Raw genomic sequence first — 25,883 nt, 5'->3', positions numbered from 1 at the left:
CTTTGACAAGTTTGGCTCTATGCTTCCCTGTTAAGAGTCGCTTCTAAGCGAACAATAGGTATTTATTTTGCCTTGTATGCTTTTTGGACAAGGTGTTTATTTAATATTTATTGCACGCATCAGTATTAAGAAATGACATCTTTCTCTTATGAACTTGGATCAGCTTCACAAAGAAACGGGCAGAGAATGCAGTGTGAAGATGGCTATGCAAAGGAGCAGTGCTCATGTCTAGTCCTGTGCAGGGAAAAACTAAATTCTCCATAATCGTCACAATCAAAAGCTAGTTGCAACTTAATAGTAAGAGGCTAATGATCTCATGCAACAGGTTTAAGAAATGTAATTCAGCTGTAACACTTGGTGAATCTGTACTTTTGAAAATAAACATTTGCGTGATTAAGCAGGTTGTGACTATGTCTTTTCAGTATGGACAGGATGACTCTAAATAACACCAAATTGAATATGCTACCGTTCTGTTGTACCTCTAATAGATGTGTTCATTCAATCCTGAACTTGCTCTCTTCAAGTTCAGGGCAGCATCCACTACCAACCTTTTACCTTCACAACAACTCTGCAAGGCTTCTCACAGCTCAACCCCCATCAGTTAATCCTGCTTTGTTTGTCATACGCCATAGCAAAAGAAACTCTGGTTGTATTTCTTGTGGTTAGCTCAGTTCTGATGCTGCAAGATAAGATCTCCCAGAGACATAACTGGGGGCAGCAAAGAGAAGGGAAAGTGGTCTTTTCTTCTTTGCTGTTTCAGTTTATCACAAGATTATTGCTGAGATCTTGCTATTGTCCCTGTTAGGTTCTGGCCTAGTGCCTTCATTCTTTCTTTCCAGTCTGGACATCTCTCAGCTCTGCAAGATGGCTCTGTGTGGGTTTGAAGCAATAGAACTAGCTACCACTGGGAAACGTGATGTGTTCTACCTTCTAGCTGTCCCTTCCATATTCCAGTATGACTTGCCCTTACAATACTGGAGCTTAATGTACAGAAAACATTGGGCGTGTAAGTTAAAACCACAGCTCACCTTGCCCCCACTTGTACGCAAACAAAAGGTTACCCTTTCAACCACAGAGATGCTTATGGTCGGCTGAATTTTCCAAAGCACCAAGCGAAAACAAGGATATGTCCTCATTTGCAAATGATGCCTTTTCAAACAGGATGGTTTCCAAAACGGGGTTCTAATGCAAATACATTGATAAAATAATCATACGCAAAAGAACGGGTGTTAAAAGATTTTGGGAAGGCCTCTTCTTGGAAACCATCATTTGGTCCCTGGCAAGGTTCTCTTGTTCACATCTCTTCCACAATGGCTTTGGGACAGAGGGTGGGAGAGGGAGCTCACGTCTCTGACGGTTCCCTCTCTGGCTAGAAGCAAAGCATCACCAGGAAAAGGGCTCTCCAGATGCTCCCAGTTATCTGGAACAGTTACCTCCCTGACCACAGGAATTAAGAAGAGAGACACCAAATCGCATGAAGGAGGGGTGAAGGAAAGGTGGAGTAAAGCCTACTGCCAAGGTCCTCCCAAATGCACAGCACCAGCAATTCCATTCGTTTATTAAGTCTTGAAACAGTATGCCCCTTCTAATCCAAATGATTTATCCTGGTTGGAAGGACAGCTACAAATTCCTTTGGGCAGCAGATGTCACCACTTCCTCCTTTGGGGAAGAGCTGCGGCTCAGTGGAAGAGTCTCTGCTTTGCCTGCAGAAGATCCCAGGGTCAATTGCCAGTTAAAAAGCTCAAGCAGTAGGTGCTGTGAAAGACTGTTGCCCGAGACCCTGGAGTGCTGCTGCCAGTCTGAGTAGACAATACTGACTTTGGCTGCCCGATGGTCAGACTCAGTAGAAGGCAGCTTCCTGCGTGTTCCTGCTCAATCCCGTTTTTAGGTGTGGAACTAAGAACAGTACATAGTCTGCTCTTTTTTTGTTTTTATATATAAAAAGGAGATTTATTTCCTTTCCGCTTTACATCCAGTGATGCTGTTTCATTAAAAAAAAAAAGGGACACACAAACACACGTATTTATATACAATGTCTTTCAAGGCTCCCAAGGTGGGCTCCGCCGCCCGTCCACCTCCGTTTCCACATGATAAAGGACGTCTGCCAGAGTGTGCTCTACCACGGCAACCCAGCCCATGTCACTGATCTGCCAGGGGAAAGAAAAAGAGAGGTTAGACTCCTCGGCGCCGTGTAAAAAGTAGCAAGAAGAAGATAAGGCCAGAAGTTGGGATCCCAAAGACCGGTTCCAGTAGCAGAGGAGCCTTCCACTAGAGGAAAGTATCTCCCTAGTTGTCAGATTGACAAAACCCAAAGCAAAGTTTTCTGAGTCAATGTTTATAAGATTTATGTCTTCAAAACCCTTCTAGGGAAGTCTAGAAAAGTAGGTATGTGAATTGGGTCGGGAAGGGCCACCTACAAAGGAGCCTGGGGCTTAGTGGTCTCTTGCATGATCACATTCCCGTCACTCTCCCTTCACCACTCTGTGTCAGCAAACACCCAAATTAAACCACTGAGAATTAAACCAGAACATCTTGCCATTCTGAATACGCATATTTGGCAATAGCAACACTGTTTTTGCACATTCAATAAAGCAACAAAGCCCTCCACACGATTTTGGAATCCTCATTATCAGCTAGCTGGTGGAGAATTGGGACCATGGCTGCTGACAGGAAGGCTTGACCCAATACAAGTTGACAGGAGTGAGCAATTGGGGGTGCATGGTGGACACTATTGTGTGGGGCAGAGAATGAAGTCGAGAACAAACCAATCAGCCACACGTTCAATGCTGCTTTGTCCAATGGCTGAATTCTCTCTGCCTACCTTTCCTTTGCATAAGGTCAAAACAGATCAGACACTGGAAGATCTATGACTGGTTCTTCCCAGTGTTGCTGAAAGCCAAGTTTCCAGCACGCAGTCTGATGTCAAATTGAGGCCATGTGAGTAGACAAAGGCCATTTAACCCTTTGAATCCCTGTCCCATCTCACCTACTAACACTATCTTTCCCCTGTGACTTGGAAGGAAAAAGATGGCAAACAACACATGCCTTTTTTTTCCTTCTGAAGCTAATGGGGGAGAGGAGAAGACCACTTCGGAAAGTAAAAACCATGAATGGTAGAAAGATTGCATCCCTGCTCGCAGTGTCCATTAAGGCCCTGCTTGCCTGAAATTTAGTTTTTAAGGAAGCCCCAAGATCCATGACATTCATCTTGTCCACTTTGACCGTTATTTCTGGCTTCTAGGAATGGCTGGCCTAGAATGTGAGTATTTTAGGAATCCACTTCAAGGCTGACATCAGACAGAGAAATAGTTTGGGTTTCCCTGAGACAACTAAAGATAAGAATGAAATGGGTAAAAATAAGACCAGGCCCAGCTCAGCTATGTCTGACGTCTAAAGCTAACGATTCTTTCCCTACTTGCCTACGCTGGTGGAAGGTAACACCAAAGAGGGGGAGGGGGAAGAGAATGAAACTGTTTTGAACTTGCTGCATTTGCATCAGCAGGGCTCCTAGTGAGCTGCTTCTGCGGCAGGATTTGTAACTGCTGCAGAATTTTAAGGGACCTACTTCTTTCACACACCCCTGTGCCACAAAATGCTCCAGAAGAACCATCCACCCCTAGCAGCAGTAGTATTTGGGTGGGAGGGGGAATGCGAAGTGGAGCAAGAAAGCCCAGATGCACGCATGGAATACTCTGCATTTAAGACAGTATGTATAGAGAGCCTAGACACCTGCATGGTAGCAAATGACCTGCAAGATACAGAATCTGGCATTTGCTGTAAAATCTGGGAACTCAAACTTGCATTTATAATAAAGAAAACATGTTTCTAGTACTCACAGGAATGCTTAGAAAACAGACACGTGTCAGGAACAGTGTTGCCAGCCTAATGGCTGCCAACCAGCAGGAAACATAACAGCAAATGGAGGGGGGGGGTATGTGCGTCTGTGGTGATATCGTGATGTTGCCAGCCACGTTGTGATGTTCTAGCATTCACCCCTTACACAGTGATGTCACTTCCAGGTTGCAGTGGAAGTGACATCACTGTGTTGCCAGCAATTCCACCTCTGCCCCCAACCCACTGAGAAGTTGCAGGGGAAGAGGGCTGGTGATGGGACATATCCTGCCAATCTGGGACACCTGACTGCCTTAGCCAGGAATATAATGGTCGGTAGGCATCATACAAGCCTGCCTGGTATGGCTCCCTGCCTACTCTAACTTGCTGATCTGGAGAAGGAATGCTAAAAGATACCTGGGGAGGAGCAATCCTAAGCAGAACTACGCAGAAGTAAGTCTATATTCCAGAAGGCTTAATCCCAGGAAAGTTTTCTTAGCACTGCAGGCTAAATTATACCAACAGTGAGAGTGAGAGAGAGAGAGTGAGAGAATAAGCATGCAACTTGCATGCACCTGGATTTGAATGCCCTGAATTCTGCCAACGGGGAGTATTGCATGGTGGGTGGCAAAGTAGAGCACAGTCCCTGGACGCAGAACCTTCCATGCTTAATCCCTGGCACACCCCAGATAAAGGACCTCAAGTAAAAGGCACTGAGAGAGACTAACTAACAGCAGCAGTGGCTTCCCAGAGGAAGAGTGGGCAGCGTTGAGCTAGCTGACCAACCTGACGTCAGATAAAGCAGCAGCATCTGGTTGTGTCCTGCAGATGCTTCTTTGTCCTTCTGGCTCTACATTCTAGAGTCCAAATTGGTACATTTTATTCCTACTGCAGAGACTGAGCTTTCTGATGAAAGGTACTGGCCTTTTACAGGCAGAATTCCAGATTCTCAGCAAAGACGTGCAAGATGGTCAAGGGAATCCCATTCTGACAGCACACTTACCGGGCGGTAACTGACATCTCTTGGAGGGTATTTGAAGTAGGGCCCAAAGTTTATCGAAACCTACAAAGAGGAATTAAAAAAATCTGTAATTCTTTTCGTAAATAAGCACTTCACATACATTGTTGTGATCGTCACAAAAGCCCTGCGAGGTAGGCTAGTAATAAGACCCCCATATTACAGATTCGGGTGCAGGGAGAAATCAAAGTGGCTTGCCTAAGGACACCTGGTGAGTTAAATAGAAAAGAGCCCAGTAGCACCTTTAAGACTACCCACATTTACTGTAGCATAAGCTTTCGAGAATCACAGTTCTCTTAATCAGATCTGACAAAGAGAACTGTGATTCTCGAAAGCTTATGCTACAGTAAAGTTGGTTAGTCTTAACGGTGCTACTGGACTCTTTTCTATTTTGCTACTACAGACTAACATGGCTAACTCACTTGGTGAGTTAGTGGTCAAGAGGAGACCAGAGACCTCTCATATCACAGCTCATTCTGTGTCACTGTGCTATGCCAGCTCATTCTATAAGAAGAGAGAATCTCAGTAACAAGTATAATCCAAACATTTAAGCAAGTTAGCCATGCTCATATAAGCGGCTAGTAAAAGGACACTAGCTCCTTTCCACTGAGCAAAGTTTGAAGCTCCACAGCTGAAGGAGGTTTCCTCCAACTTAAGCAGCTCATCCTCCAACAGAAGAGCTACTTACTTCTGGTGACAGGCCCATAGCATTTAGATAGCAGGCTCAAGCTGTTGCAATCCTTACAACTACCTGTCAGGTGGCTCATGTGGGGCCACTTGGAATGTTCATGGCAGAGGTGAGATACAAGCAGGAGGATTTCCCGATTTGCAGCTCAGTCACCTAACCAAGGTGCTGTTCCGTTCTTAGAACACACGAATGTGATACAAAGAACAGGGGGAATAAACAGGCTGCATTGCAGGTGTTTGAGTTGAAGAAAGAGGCGAACTACAGCTTCACATGAAATTCCAATGATCCTGCATCTCCTAAAAACCATCCCGCAACACACTCCCCATCCCTGCGACAGTAAAAATAAAGATGCTGCCCAATGCAAGGTGGTGACTTCCATCCTCCAAGTAAGTCCACAGAAACTGTGCTGGTCCTTCTAAAGCAACTTCCCTATACCTGTGTTGGCAAAACTGGAATTTTGAGAATGGGCTGTGGGTGCCACAATGAAGCGGCTGCTATGGGGACGGAACCAATCACAAAATTGGCTGGTTCCAATCAAAGGATGTAGGGAGGTTCCACAAAATGTAAGGAGGCTCCGTCAAGAAACACTGTATGATGGAAACAGCTTCTGGAAAGACACACGTGGGATGCAGCCCAAGCTGTCCTGAAGGTGCTTCTATGCCAGGGAAGAGAAGGAAAGCCAGAATTAGCTCTTTGCTTTGGGGCAGAAGCAAGGGGGCACCAGGAAACTGTGGGCACCGTGGCAGGGATCGTTGTTCTAAAAACGGGAGGCAAAAATAGCTCGCTGAGGGACAAAGACAAATTTGCATGACCACCCCCAGCTTCCTTGCTCCATAGCCTTTTCCAGTAGTATAGACATTTATGCTGATGTAAGGACAGGTGGCTGGGAGAGAGGACAGGATAAGCACAGCATCTTCAGGGAGTCAGTGGGTGCATGATACATGAATGTGTATCACAAGCACATGTGCCACCAATGTTTGGAGAACCAGACTAAAACCTCTTGTTTTCAGCTCCCAAGTGATCACTTGAACCTGCCTTATATCAGCTCAGTCGCCCGGTTCATCTTGCCTCAAATCATCTACTCTGACTTGCAGCAACTCTACAGAGACTCCAGCAGGGAAAAGGCTTCCCCTAGATCCTTTTAACCGGAGATGCTGGGAGTGGGGTGGGGGGAACTGAAGCTGGGGCCACTTGCATTGCAAGTGCACAGTCCTCCCCTGACGCACAGCCTTTCCCCCAGTTGCGCAGGAGCCAAATTCATCACACCCACCTGCTTTACCACCTACCGTGCAGCCTTTGTACAAAGAGACAGCAGGGAAGTAAACGCCTTCAAAAATATCTTTGTATGCAACTCCTTGGTTGGCACCGTTTTTATAGAATATTATCTGAAAGAGATAGCAGGCAGTCACCACGGGAAGCAGCCAAGCAGAGTGACCTTTTACCTCAGCTCCCTTCCTTGAAACTTGTTGCCTCTTAAGGAGCCAGTTCTTCTTCATGGTCACAGGTCTTCACGGTATCCACCAAGTATCCTTCAGTTTGAGTGAAGGCTAGCAAGCAGGTGCTCGAAAGGCAAGCGACGCACAAAACCTCACGTCCTGCATTCCACAGAACTCAAAACAAAAGTTCTCTTGAGTGCCGTTTGAGTAAAGGGTATGAAGGTTGCAAGGCAGAGGGTGTGAGCAGCCACTGTTGCAGGCTACAAGCAACTAGTGGATGAAGAATTGTGGGAAGATGGCTGCTGGCTTGTAATATCCAGGCTGAGTCTTTGCCTTCTCCTGCATGCGTACTTAAGGCCCGAGTTTAATGGGCGGCACACACCCTCAGGTAAGAACCAAAGGGCCTTTGGTCTTGGCGCTTAGCTTGAGGGTCATAGCTGCAAGCCAGTAGGAAGATCTCCTGAGCAAGAAAGATGGCTTACATTACTCTGCTCTCTCTTCCATTTTATCCTCACAACAACCCTGTGAAGTAGGTTAGGCTGAATGTGTGGGCCTGGCCCAAGGTCCCCCAGCAAGCTTCCATGACAGAGTGGGGGTCAGAACAGAGTGGGTCTCTCAGATCATACTCTGGACACTCTAACCACTACATCACACTGGCTCACTGCTTTGGATCCCTAAGTGAAGTGCAACTCATCTACTCCAGGCTAGAACCGTTTTTGCAGCCCACCCCCTTAGCCAAATTAGCAGCAAGGGTTGGATCCCGGCAGCTTGTCCACTCAATCTCACCTAATTCTCTTTTGCATCTCAACCCTCATCCCGCACGAGCGCCGTCATGGTGTAGAGATTAGAGTCTGATCTAGGATCTGTTAAACCCAGGTTCAAACCCCGATTCCATCCACGGAAACTTGCCGAGTGACCTTGGGCCAGTCACATGCTCTCACCCTAACCTATCGCACAGCATACAATGGAGAAGGGGAGAACGCTGTAAGCCAGTGTGGGAACCCGCTGGAGGAAAAATATGGTAGAAATTACGTAAAATAAAACAAACATGGTTTCTGAACATCTTTGCCCCATGAATCAACATGGAAACTGCTGTTGGTGCAGAGCATTGCAGCTCAGCTATTATCAGGAGCTAGATGTAGCGTGCATATTCCTTTCATTCTGTAATCACTCCACTGGATGCACATCAGTTACCCAGCTCAATTCAAGGCACTGGCTACAACATACAAAGCCCTTCGTGTCCTTGGTCTGCGGGACCACCTCTCCCCCATCCTCTGCGATGACAGTTTTGCTTCGGCGGGTGGGGAAATGGGCAAAACCAACAACTGCCTGTACACGTGCTCTCTCTGTCACTGTTCCCACCTTATGGAATGGCCTGCCTGATGAGGTCAGGAAGGCTCCCACTCCCCTGGCTTTCTGCAGACTATGGAAACTGAATTATTCAAAAGGGCTTTTCTACAAAGGTAATAGGATTGTACCATACAGAGGGCTTTAGAAAGCTACTCGAGTTAAGGTTTAGGGGCTGTGGTCTATACTACTGCGTATAGCACATGCTGCCTGTTGCTGTAAGTAGGACCTTACTATGTAATCTTCTGCATCATTTAACATGTCATGTTAACACTTATGTTTTGCTTCCGTTCCGTTTTCAGATTTCTGCTTAATTCCAGATTTCTACAATACATATCCTATTGCATTGTTCATTGGATGTCCCATCTTGTTGATTGTACTGACTTGCTCTGTATAATTCACCTTGAGCTCCAGTGAGAAAAGTGGACTATAAGTAAAGCAAATAAATAAATAAAATAAATGATTCTCAGCGTAGACTTTTGGGTGGTCAAAGAGCTCCTAACTTTTTTACCAACAGAAAAGCTTGTTGGATCCAATCCATCTATAGGAACTGTTCATTCTGTAGCCGAAAAAAGGAAAACACAACAGTGTCCAGCACACTCAGTCAGCCAACTGCAGCCACCCTTGTCGTCATAAACAGCAGCTGCTATTAGCAGGAAACACCCCCCATTAGAAGACACCAGAGGAGGCTGGCCTGAGGCTCCATGGGCTCAGCTCTACTCAACAGACGTGCAAATCAGCATCTCTTTTCCAAAGCCTGACTTACTTGGCTTCCAGAAGCTTGCTTTAAACTTTTCTCCGCTTTATCCACAAAGTCCTTCTCTTCGAAGTACAAGTAGCTTTTGAATTTGATTAAAGCCTGAAGAGGAGAATGTGAAAGGTGGTTTGCCAAGGCAGAAAATGTTTCACTACTGTAGATGCAATGCTGGGGGTGAAGACATGACCCCACGGTGGGCTTTGCTAGATAGGATGCCACTAGTAATATTCAGATAATTCATGCAAGGAGTACAGCTTCCCTTCTATCTCGGCAACAAAGCTCAAAGATGTCACCTTACCTTGTCTTTATAGGTATCTGGCAAGGATTTGGCAGTTTCTGTGTCTTCAGGAAGGCTAATGTAAAAACCAAGTATATCGCCTTGGCCATAGCTGGATGAATAATGTTTGCCGATGGACTGATGGAACTTAGTGCCTTTCTTGCTCCGCCATGAATAGCTAAACTTGTCATATCCCAGGGGAGCCTGGAGATTTCCTGAAGAAAAATGAATCTGCGGTAACTGGGGTTTGCAGACCTGCCATCTACCTGGAGCATCTAGACAATTCGGAGAAGCAAGACCTGCTAGGGGTATAGGAAAGATTTTCATCCCATACTGGCAGTCATCTCCCTCGCCCTCATTTTGACATAGGGCTGTGGCCTGGCTGCTCAGGCAGGAAAACCCCAAGATACATTCTAGGCTTGAAGGCACAGAGGCATCTAGACCGTATTTGTGCCATCCATTAGAAACTTCAGGCAGACAGTTCCAATTTAACAAGTCTATGCAGGGCAGGTAGGGCATCGCAAACCACAGAATAGATTTCTCTATATAAGAACACAAGTGCATTAAAAATACGTTGGTATAAACTAAAAAAAAAAAGATGCCCATAGTAAAAGTCCTTGCATATCAAATTGGGATTTTCTATATACACAGATCATTTCCAGGTGCAGCAGCCCTTGTTTCAATTTGAATAATCTGGACTCTGCATCAGAAAGCCCTAACCCATCGTAGTCAGGATCAAAGCAGACAAGACATGGAAGAGCTGTGACTGGACATCTTCAAGGCAAGGAGAAAATGTTGGAGACCCAGATCTTCCAGTGTGCTGTCTGCTGTGACGCTGTGTATTCAACTGGTGTGAACGCTGCTGAAGTTGGGAGAATTAGTAAGTCCACAGCACCTAAGGCACCTGCCCATTATACACACTTGTGAAATTCATCTAAGAATGGGGAAAAGAAAAAGAAAAAACTCCCCACTGCCTGGTGATAGTGGAAAGTGCCATCAAGTCACAGCTGACTTCTTATAACAACAACATTTGATTTATATACCATCCTTCAGGACAACTTAATGCCACACTCAGAGAGGTTTACAAAGTGTGTTATTATTCTCACAACAACCCTGTGAGGTGGGTGAGGCTGAGAGAGCTCTGAAAGGGCTGTGACTGACAAATGGAGTGGGAAATCAAACCCAGTCCTGCCGCTCTTAACCACTATATCAAACTGGGTGAGACTTCAGAGGTGGTTTGCCATTGCCTGCCTCTGTGTAGCTACCCTGAACACTGTTGGTGGTCTCCCATCCAAGAACTAACCAGGACTGGCACTGTCTATCGAGGTAAAATCTGTTCACAAAGTTCTCTCTCCCCACTCCACCTGAACCCTCGGCCCCACTGCAGTTTCATCATGGCCTAGCTTTCCATTGGTGGTTCTAACAATCAGTTCTCTGTGGCTGAGTGCTAGAGGTCCGCGAGGCACTCTCTCTTTTGTCCATGTAAAACCTAGAAACTTGTCCTTCTTAATGACTACCAAATGGTGCCATTCTTAATGACTACCAAATGCAATTGTTCAGGCCTGGGCTTAACGGCTGACTGTATGGGAGGAACCTGATATAAGTTACTGCAAGTTCCTTGCAGAAAAATCAGGGAGTGCCATAAGCCAGTATGGTGTAGTGAGTAGTGTCAGACAAGGATCTGAGACCCAAATTTGAACCCAAATGGAAGTTTGCTGGATGTCCTTCGGCCATCACTCTCTCAGCCTAACCTACCTCACAGGGTTGTCATGAAGATAAAATGGAGGAGGGGAGAATGATATTGTAATCTGCCATGGGTCCCCATTTGAAAGAAAAGCAGGGCATAAATATCTGAAGAAATAAATTTAAAAGCCACATATATTTCAAATCTCTTACGACTTGAAGGAATGCAAACTTCTTGCTCGTCTACAATGTTCTTAATACACACTCATTACTACTCAAGGAAATCAAAAACTGGTCCAGGGAATCATGAATGCAGATGGGGCCAAAGGTAAGCAACTCACCTAGTGGCTGAGACCACCCCAGCCTGGCAGCTGTCTCCGCAGGCATCTCGTCCACCGAAATCTCAAAATACCAGGCTCCTTTCCGTACCCCATGTGAGGCTCGGACCATGGAATAGCCCTTTTCTCCGATGACTGTCAGCCTGTCGTCTGAAATCTTCAGCTGAGGGGCTGTGTTTGGAGGAGGGAGAGAGGAAATGGATGCCAAATCTTTCCCATGTTTAAACCCTCAACCCCCACCCCCAAAAGCAGAAGCAACCAAGGACCACGATTTTAATGTCTAGGGCTGTAAGCTGAAACACCTAACTACACACAATGCACATGTGTATTGTAGCATAGTGGTTAAGTATGTGAATCAGCACTGCACTGGTTCGAATCCCACTTCTGCCATTAGTTCAGTAGGTGGCTTTGGTTAAGCCACTCCTTTCAGCTGTATTGTGAGAATGAAAATAACAGACACTGCTCTAAGTGGGGCACTAATCTGCCCAGAACAGCAGTATATAAGTGCAGTTATTACCTTAGAAGCAGCTACGTTTCCACCTTCTACCTGCCTGCAGGTATAAAGCCTGGGTGTGGCCAAAGGCACAATCCTTTTGGAAGAGACAAAGGGCTCTTGGCTCATATCCTGCAGCCACTGAGTGAGCTGGATGGTGGATTCAGAACCTGCCTAGGGTATGGGGGGTCTTTTGGGTGGTTCATTATATTCTTATTGTTTAAATTGTTTATTTAAAGTTGGTTGCTTTTGTGAGCTGCTCTGGACCTCTGCCATGGAGAAAAGAGGGGCAATAAATTACTAAATCTAGTTTTGTCAGAAATTCCCACGTCTCACAAGGCCTACGCCTGCCAGTGCACGAAGAAAGCCCCCGGAAGCACCATACCTCGGTCATGCAGAGCTAGGAGGACCCGTTCATAGAGACATGCTCGGTAGAGGTCTCCGGGAATAGGCTTGCCTGCCCAGCAGTCTAGCTCCAGTTTCTCCGGGTCAGGCGCGTGGGGGTCAGGCTCAGCCAAAATGTAACGGTATCCATCTTTGTTAAAGGGATGCTCTAATGGGTAGCCATGAGGTGGGAGACGCTGAGCGGAGAACAAAGGGTCACTGGATAACAGAGAAAGGAATATTCAGCAGAACGCGTACCTCCAAGATAGAAAAGGGGTTTAGTCAGCCAACATTGTGATGTTGGTTTCCCATTTATGAAGATGTGTAACCCTTAAAACCTGCATTAATCAGCACACAGCTTTCCAGAACAGATAGATGGTCAGTCCAGCCCATGGCTAGAGGGTCACAGATAACATGCAAGCCAGCACAGATCAGAACACAGGATATGAAGAGAGAATCACAGAGCCACGATACAGACTGGAGTCATCCCCCCTCCCCAATCAGTTCAGACATAATAGAGCTGGCACATGTGTGTGGTATGGAAAGAGGCAAGGACTTGAAGAGGACCCAACCCCACCATTTTGGCTTCTGTCCAGCATTCCCCTACATTTAACGAAGATTCCCATCTGTGGTGATAACTCTAATGGGATTATCACACTGATTTCTTAAAAGTTAAAGACTTGCATGTTTAGTTGGCAGCGTTTGCTGCAGCCCCAATATTGAGGGACGGGGGGGAATATCCAGGACTGAAAGTGATCAAGAAGGCTGCAGGCCTCCGACTGCCTGTCCCCCTGCCTACACCCCCTTTTTCATCTGTTGTAAATCACCTCTTGCAGAACCTTGTCCAAATATTCCACAGGCACAAATCATCTACATGATTCTAACCAAGACTGTAAGCAAGTGCATGAAAGTTAATCCACATAATGAGGATAATCTACAGAATTCTTTTAAGGAGGGTATAGATCAACATCCAATCCAAGCTGTTTTTAAATGGAACGCCAATCCTATACACGGTCCTTTGCCATTACAGGAGACCTTTGCTTGCCTTTGATCTGCTGCATTTACCTCCTGGTTTTCTTGGTTGTTCCAGTAGACCCTCCATCTTGCTGTTTGCGTTTCGCGCCTCTCCCTTTCCCGCTGCTTCCAGCAACAATACCGCCTTGGGAAGGAAAGCAACCACAGATACATGGTCACATGGCATTAGAGAGGGGGAAAGCAAATCTGCTCAAAATTCCCCAGATGCATTTGAATCTCAACAAAACCAGATTGTCTCCCAGGTGGAAAGCAAAAGAGTTTCCATCTGAAATGGTTTACATTTCATTTCTGGGCCTGTATTATCATCCAGCACCAGATTTAGTACAGAAATGGTACTTGGATTCAAAGAGAAAAATAATAATAATAATAATGCAGGCCTTTCTCACGACACAGCGAGAGCAAGCAGAAATATCCTGATCTTGCTAGCTGTTCACTAATTTGAAGGTGGTTCCTTGTCATCTCTTTCATGGAGATTCGAAACACATGAAGATGCAGGATCCCATTCGAGAGGGAAGCAGGGAGGAATCAAGAGGTCTCAATCAGATGCTTGTTCACTTTAAACACCACGCAAAAGGCATATAAGACACTTCAAACACACAATTTCTGCATCAGCTATAAGCACGCAGAGACAACAAAAACAGAGGGGGAAACCAGAAGCGTAAGATGTTTCTCTGCAGTGCCAGCAAATTGTTATATGGGCAAGTACCATGAAGTTTCGATACTACCAAAAATAGCAACTGTCTCCTCCCATTAGTTTGCTGATTTAGTGGCCTTGTGGATATGAACAGCTGCGGGGAAAAACCCTGCCTTTCGCCACAGGACAGTGGGGGAGAATTTGGGGTGACTCTGGGAAGACGGGGAAAGGTCAGTTAATTAAGACCGGAAGGAGCTATGAAAACCTGTATATGTTTAAACAATCTCCAAATACTTGTTATTTAAGAAACCATCCTCAAAATGTTGATGAACTGCACAATTATACTCTGGGACAATGGCTGCTTTGGACACATGATGTTATTAATATTGTATATGTCCACACACAGTGAAGACTGATGCCAGCAGCTCCAAAAAGTCACAGTCACACCAGAATTTGATGGTATTTATGTGGAGGAAATGCATACTGTGGGTGAACCTGACCCCTTAAAACTAGCATCTTGTTCACAGTCAAGGTTGCTAATGAATCAAAGAAGTGCCCTGTTAGCACAGGATTGCATACCTCAGTACAGAGGGGGGTTCTGAACTTCTGATTCCCTTTAGGAGACAAAGTATCGGCTGGGGTGGGGGGGAAGACTTTCTTGGGACTGATTGATTTGGATTAAAGAGCCTGCTACTGGATGGGCCATGCAATGCCAGTGGCAGATGTATATGGTTCCTCGCTTCCAAGCAATATAGAGTTGAGAATTCTGCTGTACTGCAGACAAACACCTTCAGCAGCAACCTAGGATACCAACTACAAGTGTAGCAAGCTTGGACATTATTAACAATTCTGTAGCAGTGTAAAGATAGGAGCCTTTTGAAGGTAACATCGTATTCTGCACAACCATGAATCAGTTTGAATGGCCCTTATTCAGAATCAGATTTTTTTTTTAAAAAAAGGAGAATTATTTTTTGCAGCTTTAGAATGCCACTTCTCCGTGTGAATCCAGACAACCAGTTTTGACCCAAAATGCATGTGGAAACCGGATGACAGCCCACAGCTCTAATAAGCATTACATTTGCAAAATGCAGGAGGAACATTACCGATATATCATCACTTTCATGTCCAACTATTTCCCCACACAGCTCATTCAAGAGTAGCATATGTAGGGGGAAGTGCATTTCAGGCTAAAAGCAGCCCTTGAGAGGCAGACACAGTTGAGTGATAAGGCCACCCAAAGAGCTTCCATATTCAGCCAGGGGTTTCAATCAAGATCCCCCTTGCCCCAGGTTCAAGGTCCACACACCATCCACTATCCCTTACTGGGGCTCTAGATGACAGGGCATGGGAAATCTCACCAGGAATAGCAGAACAATATACCCACCAAGAGGTTTTAAAACTAGTTGTCTAAATCCAGCCTCAGTGATAGCACAAACTTGGCTTTAATTGTTTAAACACTCAAATGCAGCATAATTTTCTACATCCCAAATTTTGCATGCATTCTCTCATTTCTTTATTGCAATTTCTAATCATTATGGCTTACAGTGGGGGGAGGGGGGCACAGCCTTTTCTTATTCCACCACAGCACTGTGAGAAAGGCAATCATTAGTTTATTTAACAGATGCAGAATTAAGGCTGATGAACCAGAGATCTGCCCTGCAGCTGCCCAAGAGAAATCAGAAGAATGAATTAAGCGGACAAAAAAGTATTCCAGTGACACATGAAAGGCAGAATATGATGGTTTTAAAAGCTTGACAAAGCTTTACATTAAAGTGGAATTAACGTTGGTTAAAAGTGTTACTCCCATGCAGGGCTTTTTTTCAGCTGGAACACGGTGGAACAGAGTTCAGGAACCTCTTGAGAATGGTCACATGGCTGGTGGCCCCGCCCCCGATCTCCAAACAGAGGGGAATTTAGATCTAAACTCCCCTCTCTCTGGAGATCAGGGGGCAGGGCCACCAGCCATGCGACCATTTTCTCCAAGGGCAACCCACTGAGTTCCACCACCAATTTTCCCAGAAAAAAAGCCCTGCTCCCATGGTTTTTTTAGGAGAAGTACTTTATTGTCTTGTGCTTCTAAGACAGTAGGTTGTATCCTATCAGCTTTTCTACTGGAGAGAGAGGGGCTCTGTTACCACTGAAACAGCTATGCTAGGGATTGTGGGGTCCAGATTGAATGGATACTTTGGGGAGGGGGGTGTCAAATGAGAAAGTGGAAAAGCTAAGCTGTTAGGATACAACACAATTTGGCAAAATAAAAAACAAAGCTTTTCAAACCACAATATTTAAAACTTAGTAGAATATTCACCTCCCAAAGAGGTTCCACCTGTAAGAACAGAAGTTGCACCATGGAGCTGTTAAGTTTAAATGACAGAGAAAAAAACCCCCTACAGCACTAAAATAAAATAAAACAACTAGGACACAAGAAAGATGCCAATTTAAATCAGTAATCTTCACCTGTTCTAAATCTCAGACCAAGTGGACAAGGAGCTGTAAGTATGTGACAGGAAGTCATGTACAATAAGAGTCGCATGACAGGAGGGGCGGGGGAGCCAGAGTTATGACCTGACTGGTGTCAAGGGCAGGAGCAAGTGCTGGGGAGAGGCAACTCTAACCAAGCATTGGAAAGTGTACCATACTGAGGAAAAACCAAGGCTCTCAGCCATGGAGGAATCTTCTCTCCAATCACTGAGCGACCTCTCCTCAACAGGCGTCTCTCAGTGCGTATACAAAGAGAGGCAGAAAATTTAGCATCTTTGCTGTCTAAACATACACACTAGCAGCAGGTTGTTCCAAAAGGCAGCTTTAAAAAAAATGGTATCTTGAGATCCAGACCACTAGATATTGATGGAAGAATCCCATCCAGATGTGCATTACTTTAGATTCTGTTTACATAGGGAAAGCCTCCTGCACAGGCCCTGGCCGAAATCAAGGGGAAGTGGATCAGAGCACAGCCATGTTTGTTTGTTTTTTCAAATGGAGATAAGAAGTCTTTTCCCTTCCAGTATTCTTAGAAGCATCTCCACATGGCGAAGCAGAGGTACAAACATAGATGTATTTGGGGCGACTGATCTAAGTGACCAAAACAAAGAACCTTTCCTGTTAACAATTCTGGAGTGGGTCCAAAATGTTGCGTGCCATTATTGGTGGAACCTTCCTCCAGTGCAAAAAGTCTCCCACTAGTGGAATGCACCTCTTCTGCTCAAGCAAGCATTCTTGCCCTGGAGGAAGGTTCAGTGGTTAGCAGAGCAGTACCTTGAATACAGCCTGTATAGTATACAAACGCTCTGCCGGTTAGACTTATGCAGTTGAGAAATAGCAGCCAAAGAAAAATGCCCAACCTCTTCTCCGGCCCAAAATAAAGCTTAACTGGTAAGTGATTTCCATCGATAACAGCACACATACAGGAGATGCAAATTTGCCTAGAATTACTGAAGTATTTCCAGTAAGAAATTTGTTTTTAAAAGTACCTTAAGGGTGGATTCAAACCAGGACACTGGTTCCCACAGGTTCACTTCTGTTCACAGGAGGATTTCCCCTGGGAGCAGAAAGGCACCTTTGGATCCAATCTCACAGTTCGGATCAAATGCTTTATACTAATTTTAAAAAAGAAAAAAATTAACAAGGCAAAAAGAGGTTTCTGTTCTGATGCTTTTGTCAGGCTATGCCAAGAATTAAATGAGTCCTTTGAGCTGTTAAAAAAAGGAGAAAGGTGTGTCCAGTAACAAGACCTGAGAAAATCGTAAGAATTCAAATCTCCTTATCAGATTTCATTTAGAAAGAGAAACAACAAACTTGCCATTTAGATTCCCACTTGCAGATACTGTGCTGCTTTGTTTCTGGTTATCGTATGCAGGGCCAATATTGGCAAGATCCTAAAAGAAAAGCAAACACACACTGAACTAAAAAAAATTAAGGCAGGTTCTTTAAACGAAGTGCAAATAAGACTGTAGACTCCAAGAATGTCAATCATTGTTTATTCAGAAGTAAGTCTCATTGTTACCAATGGGATAAAGCCTCTGGTAAGCATGCTTAGGAATGCAGCCTTAATTTTCGAAACTTTCAAGGCACCCCAAAGCTTTTATCAGACCACACTAGCCTTTGTGGTGCTCTGCAGCCTCTAACTGACAACGTTTCTATTCACACAATCCATCTGACCTTCACTTAGAGCCAAACTACAAGTGACGCCTTACACAGGTTGGACACTTGTCAGCTTCCCTCAAGTTTTGATGGGAAACGTAGGTGTCCTGGTTTTACAGCTTGGCTCTCCATTACAGCTGCAAGACCAGGATGCCTACATTTCCCATCAAAACTTGAGGGAAGCCGACTAGTGTCCAACCTGTGTAAGACGTCATTTGTAGTTTGGCTCTAAGTGTATTCATGACAGTCATGACAGTAACCAACTTGAAAAAAAGGGCTGAGTTGATGTACCTGGTCCAGGAGTCCAAATTTAGGGTAATCCTCCTCCGGATCTTTGCTCCCTGGGTCCGGATGTTCTTTCACCAAAAATACATCCCTTTCTTTACACTGGAGTAGAACATTTAAACAATATTAGAAGCTTGTGGCATAGTCAATAATACGTGGATGGTGAATGGGAACTTAGAATGGGAACTCGGAAGGGGTCATCATGAATCAGTAGCTGGGCATGAGTTTTGTACACAGAAGGTCCTAGGTTTGATCTTTGCCACCTCTGGGATCAGGTAGTGGGTGATGTGAACGTCCTCTGCCCGAAACCTTGCCAATCAAAACGAACAACTAGATGGATCAGTGCTATAACCTGATACAAGGCAGGTTCGTATCTTTAGATGTAACTGGGATTTGTTTTAAGCACCAAAAGTTTATTTTTTCAATTTCAGTTTGTGGCCAATAAAAAGACTGCAGCTGTTTTGTTCTTTACAACTTTATCACTTACCATTGTTTTCACAATATTATTTGGCCACGTCATTTTCCCCGGTCTCTGCCGTGTTGTCATACACTCCCAGTACTTATCAATAAATGGTATAATATCCTGTTTGAAACCACAGGGAAATAATTACGACTTTTACTAATGAACAAACACTCTTAGTAAGTTTAATAATCACCAACATGCAGATTATATTGCTAACACTTTACATGATAAACAAGACATTACACAAATGTAGCTTCAATTACAAGAGCTACATCCAGACAGTTATCATTCACCTGTGACTAACAAACTGCCATTTGATACAAATCCCAATTAGTTGTGATGTCTCGATGCAGAATGCCTAACAAAAACTAGGGATTGTTTCATGCCAAACTATGATATTGAACCAGGGTCTGCAGCTGGTTTGTTGGCCACGGTTGGTCCTTATTGTGGTTTGTTGCAGCATCTGAATTCTCAAATCAATTTGCTGAGCAGCTCTGCCTCCATGTAGCTGCCTGGCTACAGAACTGGCAATACAGGGAGGACGTCCTCCCTGATGGGAGAGTGGCCAAGGTTTACATGCAACATGGGATCTGTTACTTCTGTCTGGAAGACCAGCAAGAGTTTGTTGCACAAACCAGGCTTTAGCATAACATCTGGATGCAGCTGTAAGCTAAATACACTAAGGCAAACTCACAAGGAAGTTAACTGTAGGAGGAACTGATTGTGAATGCAGAATATAACTTGCATATTTTTTTTTACACAAATGACAGTGTTAAGAATCAAGGTCTTTTCACAGTAAAATTAATTTGTGGTGATGATTTTACTCTATTGATATGGCAAAAAGTCACAGCTTCTCTAAATATTTCAAGAAGCTAAACATGGTTTGCAGTGTTTAGAGTGCAAAGGGAGCAAAGCAATCTCACTGAATCAATTAATGAGTTGCTACCAGTGCCATCCTTACACCCCTCTAAGCCCTCTGACCAATGGATTTAGAAGGCTGTAACTCTGCATAGTATAGCACTGTCAGACTTTCTGGATAATAAACTGTAAAGAAAAAGCTGCACTAGCAGGAGCCTTGCAGCACCCTGAGTTTAACAGAACAAGCTCTACTGTCCTAAAAACATCTGCCCCAACAAAAACCAAGTCGTCTCTAAGATGCCAGCAGACTTCCATTTGGTCAACAAGGAAATCAAAAAAGGGACCAAATTTCATTCTGCCCCGAAAATGTCCATCAGTCAATACTAAGTATTATGAATGTTCAGAGACAGAGTAGACACAGAATGGATCCTGTACCTTGTCTTTGGAGAACATTGTCTTTGGGTGTTCATCTTGGGTTCTTGACTGCCAAGTTAAGTTGGCCAGAGAACTAAGACACATTTCCTTTAGATCTTCAAAAGAGAGAGAGAGAGAGAGAGAGAGAGAGAGAGAGAGAGAGAGAGAGAGAAAGAGGACACACAGCTTTAGGGCATAACCACTGTGATCCCTCTTAAGCTAGACAATCTTACTTCCTGAAAATTAAAAAGACAGGCTAACTTGCTGTGCGGCAAAGTGATTAGGGGTGGGGAAACCCAAATTCAAATCCCTACTCAGTCACAAAGTTCAGTGGGTGACCTTGTCCAGTCACTTTCCCAAAGCCTAACCTACATCTGAGGAACGCTTTGAGGACAAAATGGAGAAAAGGGAGAACCATGTTTGCAGTCCTGAGCTTCTTGGAGGCAGGGTAGGATAAAATGTGATCAATAGATCCCCCACACACACACACACACTTTCCCAATTTCCGCCCCTTCCTTACTTGCTTGTTTTCTTAAGAAATATGTATTTCCACTGTGATGGCAAATGTTGCAATGAAAACTGTAGTTGGTCATAAAAGGCAGGCAGGATCTGGAAAAGAACAATTTTTATTATTTCACAGAAAGTCATGGAATAGAAGGAAAACTGGGGGGTGGGCTAGCCGAATCAGAGCTAAAGAAAAATCACAGTCCTAAAGAAAAATCAACTGAAACTCAGAGACTCTGGGGATTCTGCATCAAAGCTTGGTACCCTTCCTCATGTCATTCTGGAGTTACTTCTCAGTTAAAGCGTCTAATTCTGCAACTCCTTTTGACACATTAAGGTGAGAACTGCACTGGCTGGCCTGCGAGTCCTGACCTCCAAACACAAGGTGGGACTAGAAAGATGCTTGGCCCCTCCCATTTCCCTATCACAGGTAAACTGGTCCCTAGATCAGCTTTTTAAAAAACACGTGCACATGCTTTCAAACCCTTTGGTGCAAAGCAAACCCCACTATCACTTTACCTTTCGTGTCCAATAAATTCAAGAGTTCTGCCCACTACACTAACCTTTCAGTCAGACTAATCTCTTTATGCTGCAACATGATTCAGCAAAATAATATTTGCCCACTTGCCTGCCTCTGATTAGTCAGCAGAAGCCAAGGCTGAAAAGGCTTCAGGGGATTATCAGCCAAGTAAACAGAAGCCCAACATTCTCATGGAAAATGCAAGATCAACGTCACACATGCAAAGGCTGCCATCCCTGAGCTATGAACTCTGCTGTGGTCCCATCTGAAATGGCTGGCTCTTCCTCCAGAGTAAAGCAGTTAAGGATTGCAGCCATGTAGAGCTGGGCTTGGGACAAACGGTTTTATTATTCTTTTCACAGCTCTGTGTGTGTGCTGGGTTGCTACACAAACAAGCGGAGAAGCAAGGTCCCTAGTCACAGGATGTTTAACATGCCCTAGTGCATGTTTTACAAAAAGTCTAGTCTGCATCCTTTCCCCAGCGGTCCTTGCCTTCAGAGGTCCAATGGGTGCCTGACAGCACAGGAGCCTTTTCAGTGGTTTAATTAAGCAAGACCCTCCCCTCTCCAGGCAGATTTGTGAGATGCCAACATTGTTTTCAGTTTGCTGCTGGGGGAAGACCTTTTCATCTTCCAAGGCTTTCAACAATAGACTGGCGTTTCTGTTGTTTTATTAGATTTGATCTGATTGTTCCTATTCAGATTTCTTTGTTGTTTGGCTCGATTTTACTGCACCACATACTACTTCCAAGGCTTTTTAAAGAGGAAAAACAGGACATGAAACTCTTAAATTAAAAGAAAATCAACCCACCCATCGAAGTTTCTGTTTCCAAGGCATGTTAAAACAGATAGGTATTTCTTTCTTCTGCCGTTTTCTGGCTTCACAAAAAATTATACGAATTGCTTTTTTAAAAAAGAGTTTGGGCAAGGTTGGAACTCAACCATTTTAGGCTGTTTTCTGGAAGTTTGGAATGCTAGACACCTGGACTTAAAATACGCCACATAATATTATTTGCAAAACTCAACAAAGCAGTCTTAATAATTCTAACTGACTGCTTTGGGTAATAATCCACAAATTTGTTTTCTAAACAAAAATTTGAGATTTACAGTGCAATCCTGTGAACACTTTCCTGGGATTAAGTCCAACTGAATAAACCTGAGTAGGTTTCTAAGTAGACCTGCTTAGGATATCTGTTTGTTTCTGAAAACATTACAGAGAAACATAGACCTGAGCAGTAACAAAGGCAAACACAGGAAAAATGCCTGGGAGAAAATGAAGCCCACAATCTTGCATGTCTTTTCTTAGACATATACTATTGATTTAAAGGAAACAGAACCAAACTGTGAGCTCACGTTGCCCTCTTCTGGCAGTATTCATGCAAATATATTGAGACCAAAGGCCAAATAAGACAAATGCTGGAAGAGCCACAAAGGGATTTCCTGAGCATTTTTAATTGGCCAACTGCAAGACCCCTCAGTGTGGATCAGAGCAACAGCATGGGCAGTGGTGGTAGCTAAAGCTTCCTTCCCATGTTTTCCCAATCTCAAATGTTCTTCTGCAGTCACAGCCCCCTTTAAGTTCCATAAAGGGCACATATAATTGCCCCCCCCCTTGAAGAATGAATAGGTTGAGATCAGGAAAACAGAATGGATGGGAAGGGCTAAATCTCTCACTCCTTCGCCCTGCCACAGCTCAGATGAAACAGGGACAGGAGGCTTCAATCGCTACTTAACAATAAACATGCGCAGGAGATCCATTCAAGCGTCTCTGAGTGTCTCATTCATTCTTAGGCTAAGATCTCTTTCTCTACCTAAGCAACTCTTCTGTTGGAGGAGGCTCCAAACCTTACTCAGTGGGATGGAAAGATAAAGTAAAATGTTTCTATTAAAATGACTTCTCGAAGAATCTGAGAACAAAGAGGATGACAATGGAGAAGTACACATAGCCACTACATACGTCGTATCAATGCCAAACGTTTCTGCCGTGAACCATTTGGTACAAATTCCACACTGCAGCTCAATCTCTCCCAGCTGCCGTCCATTCTCTTCATCAACTGAGCCAGTTTGAGTATCCAAAACTTCAGAATTGTCCCCAACACCCTCCTGCAATGACATTAGTACAGCTAAAAAAAAAAGGCTGCACAACTGGAAAGACAAAGAACCACGTTAGCCACAATTCACAAAGAGCAATGCCATGTCAGGACAGCTTGTAGAGTGCCTCTATTATAGTGTTGGGCCAGGACTGCGGAGACCAAGGATCACACCTTGACTCAGCTACAAACAGGGACATGCTAGCTCTGTTCACAGATGACAGTGAATGCATGTACCATCTGTGTACTGCTGATACATTCAACGCAAGTACAGCTGAATAACTGATTGAAACGTCACATTTATCCAAGTACTGCCCACCCACTGCCATTTCATTTGTAAAGTGAATGCATGTTGGCTCTTTCTTAAAAACAGATGTATGTGCATACAAGCAGGATGTATGTAATGTGAACAGGGCTGCTGTCTGTCAACCTAACTTATTTCACCAGAGTCATGAAGAGAACCTAGCATGTTGTTATTGTAAGATGAGGATTTTTGAAGAAACAGATATAGAAAAACCCTTCTAAAGCTTCATTCAATGGGCCTCAATCACACCATCATCAGCCATCTAATTCACTGTAAATAGCACAGAAAGGCTTGGCGCAATCTTAGAATTAACTGTGGAGTTTTTAAATGCTTCTTCCCACCCACCTAATGAACAGGACATAAAAGCAAAGCACCCATAGCATCCCATCAGGGTACCACTGATCCACCTACCAACGCATCCTTCCCACTGGATGATTCGGTCTCCAAAGCAGCACTGGCATCTGCCAAGGATGTATCCCCTCTGAAAGGCACAGAAAGCCATAATCAGAAATAACCACACCACATTCATAACATGACTGCACATTACACAGAATTATGAGTGAGATGGGACTTGTTTCCTTTCAAAGGGACTCTATTCTTCATCCCAAGCACCCATCCATTGGAAGAAAAGCAGAGGTCTCCTAGGAGCGGAGACCTCAAAGCCACTCTAGCACAAATATGGTATAGGAATGAGTAAATGAAGGCCAAGCCAGGCATATGGGTGCAAGGAGGAAGGTTTCTGGGTAGAGGGGAAACAAAAAGGACCCTTCATAGAGGCATCTTAAAGACCAAAGGATTTATTACAGCATAAGCTTCTGTGGGAGACAAGACGTTATTTATTACAGTGTGAAATACGTTATCATTTCACAGAGGTTGTATGAGAGAGATGTCTGAGAAGCACTGTAAAGAGCAGAGCCACAAAATACAAGAATTTCAGCAGGACAGCAACAATCTTATGTAGGACTGTCAGCCTCCAAGTGGTGCCTGGAGATCTCCCAGAATGAGCCCGTTTGCGGAGAGGGCGGGCTAAGAATCGAATGAATGAATAAATAAATACAATTTATCTCCAGGCCACAGAGACCAGTATCTCGGGAGAACATGGCTACCTTGGAGCTTGAACTTTACAGCATTATACCTGAAGTCCCTCCTCCTCAAATCCTGCCCTCTACAGGCTCCACCCCTCAAATCTCCAGGAATTTCCCACCTTGGAGCTGGCAACCCTATTTCTATACAAAGCCCAAATGTATTCAAAAGCATTTCCTTAAGCATTAAGAAAAGCTCAAAAGGAGGAGTGAATCTAGTGGCATATTGAAGAATAACTGATTTACTGTAGTACAACAATCCATGGACTGGAAATGTATGAACAAAATGGCCATCAGCAGATAGGAAGAGAAAGAGGGGAAACAGCGAAGAGCTGGGCTTCAAAGCCAGGTACTGCAACGGGAGGTTCGGCCCGTGAGGTTTCTACGCAAATCGCAAAAGGACAGAAGAAAAGGAAACGGGGGGGAGAAAGAGCTACTGAATGACTGAAAGGGAGAGACAGGCAGATCCGATTGGTCAACAGGTCAGAGCCCTGGCCAATAAGAGACGGGTTCGAAAGTGCTGGCCAATGAGAAAAGGAGTTGAACGTTCTGACCAATAGGAGCAGACGGCGGGAGTGGGAGTTGCGCCTAGCCAATGGGAGCGAATAGGCAGTTTTTTCTCTCGCGTCCATATCTTCAAGCCTCACCCGGTCTCCGAGTCTCCGGTTCCCTGTTCAGCAGCCCCTGAGGTTTCCCCGGCCGTTGCTTCCGGAGCCGCCGGTGGAGTAGTCTCCCCATCGCCTTCCTCTTCAGGAGCGGGAGTTGCAGCTCCCGCGGCCGCCATCTTCCGCCCGAACACGACTCTCACGAGAATTCAAGCAGGAACTCTCGCGATGTTGATCATTTCCCACCCGTCTCTTTCCTCTTCTTAAAGGGGCAACGTCAAGGGAGTCCAAGAAAGTGGCTAGTTAGACGGTATGGTTGCCCATGAGAATATCACCCTGTACTAAGATCTTGTTCTCACTGAAGTGGGAACCCTATATTCAACCCCTAAAGTCTCTGCATGTAGAAAGTTAGCATCTCAGTCCCTGTTTTCCTAGGCCCTTGACAAAGTGAATATAGTCCAAACTTTAAAAATACAAAGAGAGAGAGAGGAAAGGCTTATTTTATGCTGTGTGCTTTTACTGAATTTGGACAGCTTACCATTTTGGGTTTTAGATGTGCGGATGTAGCACATCATTAAGAACATTTTTAAAGCAATATTTCAAAGGTTTTTTTTAAAAAAAAACGTTTGTGAAAGCAATTAATGTTGCTCATAAAATTACCAGGAATATTTCAGTCACTAACATCTTTTGCCTTCTCC

The 25,883-nt window shown here is 44.5% G+C and overlaps 1 protein-coding gene across 3 annotated transcripts; it reads right to left on the bottom strand.

The window, feature by feature from the left end:
* Nucleotides 1-1,944: 1,944 nt before the first annotated feature.
* Nucleotides 1,945-25,365, bottom strand: ASH2L (ASH2 like, histone lysine methyltransferase complex subunit). 3 transcript variants are annotated; one of them, XM_054998485.1, is made up of 17 exons: nt 25,228-25,365; nt 23,910-23,979; nt 23,062-23,207; nt 20,602-20,690; nt 20,103-20,197; nt 18,834-18,929; nt 18,353-18,448; nt 17,721-17,796; nt 16,230-16,247; nt 13,318-13,411; nt 12,254-12,471; nt 11,379-11,546; nt 9,376-9,569; nt 9,087-9,179; nt 6,824-6,922; nt 4,835-4,894; nt 1,945-2,147 (listed from the first exon to the last, which is right to left on the bottom strand). In XM_054998485.1, exons 1-17 carry the CDS (start codon nt 25,362-25,364, stop codon nt 2,040-2,042), a joined length of 1,857 nt encoding a protein of 618 aa, XP_054854460.1. In that variant the 5' UTR covers nt 25,365; the 3' UTR covers nt 1,945-2,039. The 3 variants fall into 3 exon arrangements, with proteins under 3 accessions (XP_054854460.1, XP_054854462.1, XP_054854461.1); XM_054998487.1 differs by lacking the exon at nt 25,228-25,365 and adding an exon at nt 24,827-24,871; XM_054998486.1 differs by lacking the exon at nt 16,230-16,247.
* Nucleotides 25,366-25,883: the final 518 nt, after the last annotated feature.

Source organism: Eublepharis macularius, chromosome 14 (genome assembly GCF_028583425.1).
Source record: "Eublepharis macularius isolate TG4126 chromosome 14, MPM_Emac_v1.0, whole genome shotgun sequence".
Lineage (NCBI taxonomy): Eukaryota > Metazoa > Chordata > Lepidosauria > Squamata > Eublepharidae > Eublepharis > Eublepharis macularius.
This window is presented reverse-complemented; position numbering and strand designations above follow the sequence as displayed.